At 37.6% G+C, this 7,566-nt stretch overlaps 1 protein-coding gene across 4 annotated transcripts; it reads right to left on the reverse strand.

Annotated features, from left to right (window-relative positions):
• Positions 1–832: 832 nt before the first annotated feature.
• LOC109079168 (mitochondrial glycine transporter A) lies at positions 833–7,566 on the reverse strand. Of its 4 annotated transcripts, XM_042734618.1 has the most exons (8): positions 7,175–7,393; positions 6,920–6,985; positions 4,511–4,635; positions 4,354–4,438; positions 4,098–4,277; positions 3,511–3,679; positions 2,696–2,862; positions 833–1,682 (listed from the first exon to the last, which is right to left on the reverse strand). In XM_042734618.1, exons 2-8 carry the CDS (start codon positions 6,932–6,934, stop codon positions 1,560–1,562), a joined length of 864 nt encoding a protein of 287 aa, XP_042590552.1. In that variant the 5' UTR covers positions 6,935–6,985; positions 7,175–7,393; the 3' UTR covers positions 833–1,559. The 4 variants fall into 4 exon arrangements, with proteins under 4 accessions (XP_042590552.1, XP_042590535.1, XP_018949880.1 ...); XM_042734601.1 differs by having other exon boundaries at positions 833–2,862; positions 6,920–6,968; positions 7,175–7,566; XM_019094335.2 differs by having other exon boundaries at positions 833–2,862; positions 7,175–7,565.

The raw sequence follows: 7,566 nt of genomic DNA on the forward strand, positions 1-7,566 counted from the left end.
GGTTAAACACTGTGTACTTTCTGTCGCAACTTCTGTTTGCTGAGAGACATAAAGTCCTAAATGACGGAGTCACGTGTGTTTACACAGCGCACAAACACGTTTCCATGTTTTCAATTAACATGTAAAGATACATTTATATTATATAGATTTATGCACAGTCCTCAAAAAACTGAAGTGAAAGTGAAAATGAACTGAGAGACTGGGACAATACCGTGTGTTTTTGTGTGTTATCAGTGAGGTTGTTCTCGAACAGGTTAAACATAAATCAGTGTTTTGATGTTCTCAGGTAAATATGGATGAAACTAGAGCACGATCATCACGTCCCTCATTTACTGGGTTAAAATGTTCTGTTCCCTCTGAAAACCCCCAGAAAACCAAAATAAAGAGCCTTTCATAGACAACGATGTTAACTTACTAAACTAAGCATTATATTCATAGTCTCCTCCACAATGCCAGTATTATTGTTTCTGCAGTATTTTTTTTAAATAAAAATATAATTGAAATAAAATAGATTTGACTAAAATAAGTTTATTAAAATATTTTAATTTAATAAATTAACACATATTCTGAATGCTATTTATCAATATAATCGATTATTATGTTAAAATGACAAAGATTCAGAATTAAAATATTTTATTTATTGACTGAAAGTCTCCGGGGTTTGCTGGCATTTACGCCAATTCATTTCTTTATCGATTATATATATATATATATATATATATATATATATATATATATATATATATATATATATATATATATATATAATGTTCTATTATATCAGGAAGATAAAACACTCAAGAAGCAAGAATATGAATGATGGAAACAGCAGTAGTTTTGGTGAATATTTATTAAAGCGTTTCTCTGTGTTGCAGTAGGCTACTGAACATGTCAAACAAACATATGTCAAGCACACTTTCAGCATGTCACATGTAATCGCTGCTGTCTTGTAACGGTTTGTGTACTTTCCTTTGACTCGTTTAAAGGGTTTTGCGTAAGAGGCTGGAGGTCATCGCTCTTATCTGCTCCCTTCATTCAGAAAGTCTTGATTTCGGCTGATGACCCTCAATTAGATCAGAAAACACAGACTGTTTGTTTCTCGTGTGTTTAACAATTTCATTTGGTTGCACAACATATAAAGTTACCCTGTCAGTCACAACCATATTTAAATTTCAACATAACAATTGTGCTGTTCTGGACGATGTTAGAAACGTTGGCACTTCTGTTAAAACAAATAGCTGTAAATAAGAAAAAGACTATAAAAGCAAACATATGATTGTCTTAAAGCCTCTCATAAAGTGCACATTTATAAATATTAAGCGTTATTTACTCAAAAACAGACAAGAGAAGCCGAGCGGACATATTAAAGTGCATTTTGAAGTTCACACGTGTTTTCAATGAAACTCAAAACTGCGTGGATCACAGTCAGTTCAACAAACAGCGTCTGGATTTTCTGATCCACAAGAACCTCGCCGTCGAGGATCTCAGGGTCAAACACTAAAACATCAGACGTCCCGTGGGAAGATCTGGATCAGTGTGTGATGTGGTTTTGATCGGTCTCAGGATTTGAGGCCCATCTGAGCCATCAGCTGCTCGTACACCGTCCACGCCATCGCTGCCATCATGGTTCTCCTGAGCGAGCGAGGAACCGCGCCGCGGAAAAACCCCACCAAACCGTGCTCCTGACAGACAAACACATAGAATGTTAGAAATATATTTTCATTATTTTCAGTTTGCATTTTAATTCCACTTTTATTTATTTGTTTGTTTGTTTGTAATTACCCCAGTTCAAGATTCTGGAAGTTCTGGAAGCTTTCATGGCAACATTTCTAGTTTACATTTAGTTTGTTTTGTTTTTTATCTAATGTTTATATTTTATTTTATATCAGTTAATGATGTTTCATAATAGTTTTAGTTGTGGTTTTTGTTAACAATGCAGGGTAATTTAATCAGATTTAATATGTGAATAACAAACCATTCACTTCATAAATCTCATATTCAAGAATCTAAATGGAATCTAGACCTTTTTTTTTTTTTTTTTAATTTTTGGAATCTGAGGAATTTAACAGAATGCAGATTCAAACGTTACAGCAACTGTTTATTTGATTGTTCCTACAGGGTTGGAGACATCTACACCGGCAGGTGGTGGAAGTGTTTGTGGAAACCTGTTTGAAAACAGTCATTAATTTTGTCCTTCTGCTTGGTGATGCTGGTGGTGCACCAAGGACAATAACTATAAATATAACGATAAAGATATAGCTCTAAAAATCATTCTCAATATTAAAGAATAGCAGAGTCTACACCACACAGCTATAACAATAAAGGCACAGAGAAACGATATCGTTGGAATCACTTTCAGAACAATTTTTTTCTAGCTGATGAACGATTAAAATATTGACAGCCAATCAGAATCCATCCTGCTATGACAAGCTCGAGAATTTAAAGACGCGCGTGCGCTCAGACGATATCGTTCACTGGTGTGGACGCTAATATCGTTATCTTTATAGTTATCGTTCTTAGTGTGAACGGGCCTTAAATATGCTTTAACTCTTTTTTCACTCAGTACAGTAGCATTATAAAACAAATAGTTCTGTGTCTGATCTGATTGGATGAGCTTTGCTGCCTCTGGCTTTATTTGAGAGCCAATCTTAAGCAGCAGAGAGGTGCACGTCGGGAGAATCAGGGCTTCTGTTACCTTGTAAATGAACTGCACCACGTCTGATGTCCTGCTGAAGACGTCTGGACTCACTTGAATGTGAGTTTTCACCACATCTGCTGGCTGGGTCACAATGGAGGCCAGGATGCCGGCCAGGACCCCGCAGCTGAAGTTTGCTAACGGAGCGTAAGACGACTGACTGATCTCTGAAACAGAGAGAGATAGTATATCAGTACAGTCTGATCCACATGACTGTTCAACCTCCTACTTCATGTCTGAGCCAGTCAGAATGACTGAACTGTTTTTTTTATCTCTTATGAAGAAGCATTTGTAGATCAAGAGCAATATTCCTGCCACCTGATGTCTTATCAAATATGCTGATGGAAAAAAAGAGATTTGAAGGAAAATTTGTTTGCTCAGAAAACTTTTGCATCCCTCCAAGACTAAAAACTAATTTAGAAATTTTGCTTACAAATCTTTTGCATTCTTCAAAGAACCTTAGCAAACTCTTACAAAACTTTTGCATTCCTCAAGATACATAGCTTGAGTTACATTCGCCTGTAATGGGCTCCAATATATATATATATATATATATATGTGTGTGTGTGTGTGTGTGTGTTTGTGTGTGTATGTATTTTGTAAAAATATATATATATATTTAATTTAATTTCTAAAAAAAAAAAAAAGAAAATCCCTCCATGTCACTTTAGGGACGCTATAAGATTCAAACATCACATTATTATAAAATGAATATGAGCTAGAAGTTTCTTTTTCTATTTAAAATGCTGAAATCCTATTTAGATCACACACACATATTTAAAGCTGAAGTGCATACAGTATATTCTCACACAAACCTCGTGGCAGTGTGTATTTGGCCTGGCTGTAGATCATGACGTATAGCCCAGAGAATGGTGCATCTCTGAGCAGCGTGGCAGTCAGACCTGAAAACAAAGTCTTTGCTCCCTCGGTCCGACACACACACTGCAGCGCTCCGAACACACTGCTGTACTTATAGCGGCCGCTCTGAAACACACACATACGCTGCGTTATACAGTGTGTACAGATACACACTACCGTTCAAAGGTTTAGGGTTTGTAAGCTGTTTTTGAAAGAAGTCTCTTCTGCTCATCAAAGCTGCATTTGATCAAAAATACAGTAAAACTGTAAAATATTATTACAATTTAAAATAACTTTTCTATGTGAATATATTGTAAAATGAAATTTATTCCTGTGATCAAAGCTGAATTTTCAGCATCATTACTCCTGATCCTTCAGAAATCATAATAATATACTGATTTGCTTGTGGAAAATGTGATGCATTATATTTTTCAGGATTCTTTGAATAGAAAGGTTAAAAGAACAGCCTAAAATAATTTAATACGTTCTTAATGAACGGAAGTATACATTTCTTTCAAAAACCCAGATTTATTCACACACACACCTCAAATCGTGTTTTGATGACGGTGACGGGCAGCATGCAGACACCCGCAACACATCTGGCTCCGGCTCCCAGCAGTGCAGCCTGTAAAGGCCCCGGAGCCCCATCAGCAAAAAAACGCTGCTTTAGAGTGAAATACGTGCTGAAGTAGATGCCGACTCCTGGAATGCAGCGCACAAACGACTGCGGAGACAGAAATACAGAATATAACCATGCAAACATAACAGAAGTTTCATACCAAATCAGGTGTGATACTCACAGGAGAAACGCCTCTCCACAGTCCCAGGAGCTTCTCTGTGCGCAGGATACTCACAAACACCGTGACCATGCCGACCCGACCCGACCTAAGGCACAGAAGACAGTTCATTTAATACTCATTCAGCCAGACTGAAAGCTCGTCCCGTGTGTGGACTGACCCGGGCTGGACGCCGCTCTGTAGGGTCTGCAGACGTGTTTTCACCAGGTCCAGAGGCTGGAAGAGCAGTGTGGAGCACGTCCCGCTCAGAGAGCCGCACATGAAGGCTTTCACAGCCGGATGAGCCTAAACCACACACACAGAAAGAGAGAAACTGTTAATATAGGAATAACATGTTTACAATACGATATTTTTAACACTAACTACAGTCAGTCAAAAGCTGCTTTAATCACATCTGTTTACACAAGACTTATACAAAGGGTATTTAAAATGATTGTAGATGGATTTCAACATATCACAATGCTTTGAATCAAATTTTTGTTTATAAAACAAGGTTAAAACTCAAGCTGTAAAATAATATTTTTTGTTATATGCATAAAACATTAATTGAAATAAAAATACAATATATAAATAAAAATATATAAATAATAAAATTATAATAAATAACATGTAAAACTTATATTTTGTTTTATTTTATCTAGTTGCCAAGGCAACATTTCTCATTTTTCAACAACTGCATTTTATTAAATTAAGTGCGGAATTACTGAATTTTACTGAAAACACAAACTGAAATCAAAACAAAACATTAAAAAACTAACAAAAATGACAAAAACACAACAAAACAGTTGCTAAATACTTAATTTAAAAAGGAAAATATGAAAATAAAAACGAATTAAAAATATTAATAAAAACTGTATACATATATCGATAGTAAAATAACCAAAACTGGTGTGATTTTTATTTTGGCCCTCATATAAACCCTGATAAATGAAATGATCTCGTAAGTTAATGATCTGAGCTTCAGCTCGTCTCCTGCTGGACTTGAACTGAAGTTTCTCAGGGAGTGTGCTCAGCCCCGCCTCTTTTGACCAGCGCCATGGCAACCGAATGTTTACCAGAGCCCCGCTTCACACGGACCAATCAGAATGCAGGAAACAAGAGGCTCGGCTAAAGCCCGCCCCCTCGTTGGCTGCTTCACTTCGCTTCTGCGAAAGCTTGAAGTAAACAACAAACGAGCTTCCCGCGCAGATCTTTAACCGTATATTCCCGTAACTCTGAACCGCGTGGGCTGAGAGATCGCACAGAGGTCACACCGCCGTATCACTGACCAGATAACATGACTGATAGATGACCTGTAGAAATGGAGCAAGTTGAGGTGAGCGGATCAAGTCAAGAGGTCAGAGTTCAGAGGGAAACTGCAGACCAGACAAAATGGGGTGACCAGATGAGATTGGCTGAAATTCGGGACGGGATGGGGGGGGGGTTTGCGGGTTTGCTGAATCATGAACTCAAATGTCATTGTGAAAAGAAAAAACAAAACAAAACAATGACTGTTGTAAGTAACAGTGCGTAAATCAGACCTTTCTGTATAGCCTAACGCTAGCTTAAACGAAAATAACGAAATAATTGTGTAGTGAAGTATTTTTTTGTACACAGTGCCACGAACAATCAGTCACTCCTTTACGCGTGCATCACTGTCCTCGCGGCTGCAGCAACTCGCGCTCTCTTCATCGTTTTTGCTTTTTAGCAGCGTGTTGGGGTTCCGGTACACCAGGCATGCCAACGGAATGAATGAAAATTAGCTTATCAATGCATATCTAAATTCGCGCCTAGCCGCCTACGGTATTTTTTTAGAACTTAGAAAAAAGATGCTGCAGCCAATGAGCAGCCATCGAGGGCTGGTTGCAGGACGACTCAACCTCCGCAGACAGTTTTTAATGTTTATCAAACAATAACTACTCAAGATTTTGCTTTAGTATAATTTTCGGGACAATTAGGGCCAGATTCGGGATTCGGGACAACAGCTTAGATTTCGGGACTGTCCCGAATTTTTCGGGACGTCTGGTCACCCTAAGACAAAATGATACATTTCAGCCAAATTGATGTCCACATCACCCATTTGTATTTTGCGTTATATTACATTACATATTGTATAGCCTATATTCTGATGAATAGAGTGTTTATGGGCTACTGTACAGAGCGTATACAGTCTATGGTTTCTCCGCGTCTAACAGAAACATGAAATTGTAAGGTTTTTTATTTGTTTGTTTTTTACATCTTTAAACAAAACAAACAAACAAAAAACATCTAACAAATCAACTTTTAACCAAAAAACAAAAACAAACAAACAAACAAACAAACAAACAAACAAAAAAACCCCGGATAAGATGATAAAACTATATTCCAGTGCTCTTGAGAGCGAACGTGAACGCGCAATACACGAGAGAACGCTTAAGTTTTGCGAGCGAACGCAAGTTTATCACTGAACTTTTTTCTTTTCTCTCTTTTTTTTTTTTTTTTTAAGATAGGTCTAATATAAGAAACATAAGTTCAGCGTGTCAAAACGTCTTTCTAGAAGTGAACACAGGTTTGCAAAAAGCAATTAAACTACAAACACAGAGAAGCTTACCGGTGAGAACTCCATGATGTTTGAGATGATCTTCAGAGCAGCTCAGCTTCTGAAAACACCAGTGATCTGAGAATCACACAAACACACACACACACACACTCACGCAGTGTTCATTATTCTATCAGTGTGCACCGTGCCTCTCATTACGCGCGCGCTTCCCACGTGAGGAGCACGTTCGCGTGCTTTTGAGTTATTCAGTCAGAAAGAGTTAGGTATAAACTACAGTTTAAACTGCTCTTAAATAGATCAGCTCACCTTTTCTTACTCTCTGTTCATGAGCATCAATCAACGTCACAAAATGACGTTTTCAATAAATGTTGCGAGGGTGAAAAATATTCGACCACGCAATGAAGTGATTAGTATTCTTAGAAATAAGAACAAAAGGAAGAACGAAGAGAAACAGAAGAAGTCAAGTGAGCACCAGTCGGTCCAGTAAAGCGCTTCTGTCTGTCCTGCTGTGCACGCGCTCCACAGGTAGGTATAAGAGAAAGGGGCGGGGTCTGAAGCAAGGTGCGTAGTAAACTCAATTTGATTGGCCAGCTGCCTGCATGACAAATACAAACGGTTGAGAAATAATAAATGCAACTATATAAAATACAGATTATATCTAAAGCAGAATTCTAAAACGAAGTTTTATGACTAAAAGA

The sequence above is a fragment of the Cyprinus carpio genome, chromosome A3 (assembly GCF_018340385.1).
Source record: "Cyprinus carpio isolate SPL01 chromosome A3, ASM1834038v1, whole genome shotgun sequence".
In the NCBI taxonomy this organism is placed as follows: Eukaryota; Metazoa; Chordata; class Actinopteri; order Cypriniformes; family Cyprinidae; genus Cyprinus; species Cyprinus carpio.

Bases quoted from the DNA above. Each gene is read 5' to 3' on its own strand.
- LOC109079168 (XM_042734601.1), bottom strand. The intron at 4,278-4,353 runs GTGAGTATCACA...CTGTCTCCGCAG, and splicing joins TGTGGAGAGGCGTTTCTCCT to TCGTTTGTGCGCTGCATTCC. The intron at 2,863-3,510 runs GTTTGTGTGAGA...TCTCTGTTTCAG, and splicing joins CAAATACACACTGCCACGAG to AGATCAGTCAGTCGTCTTAC.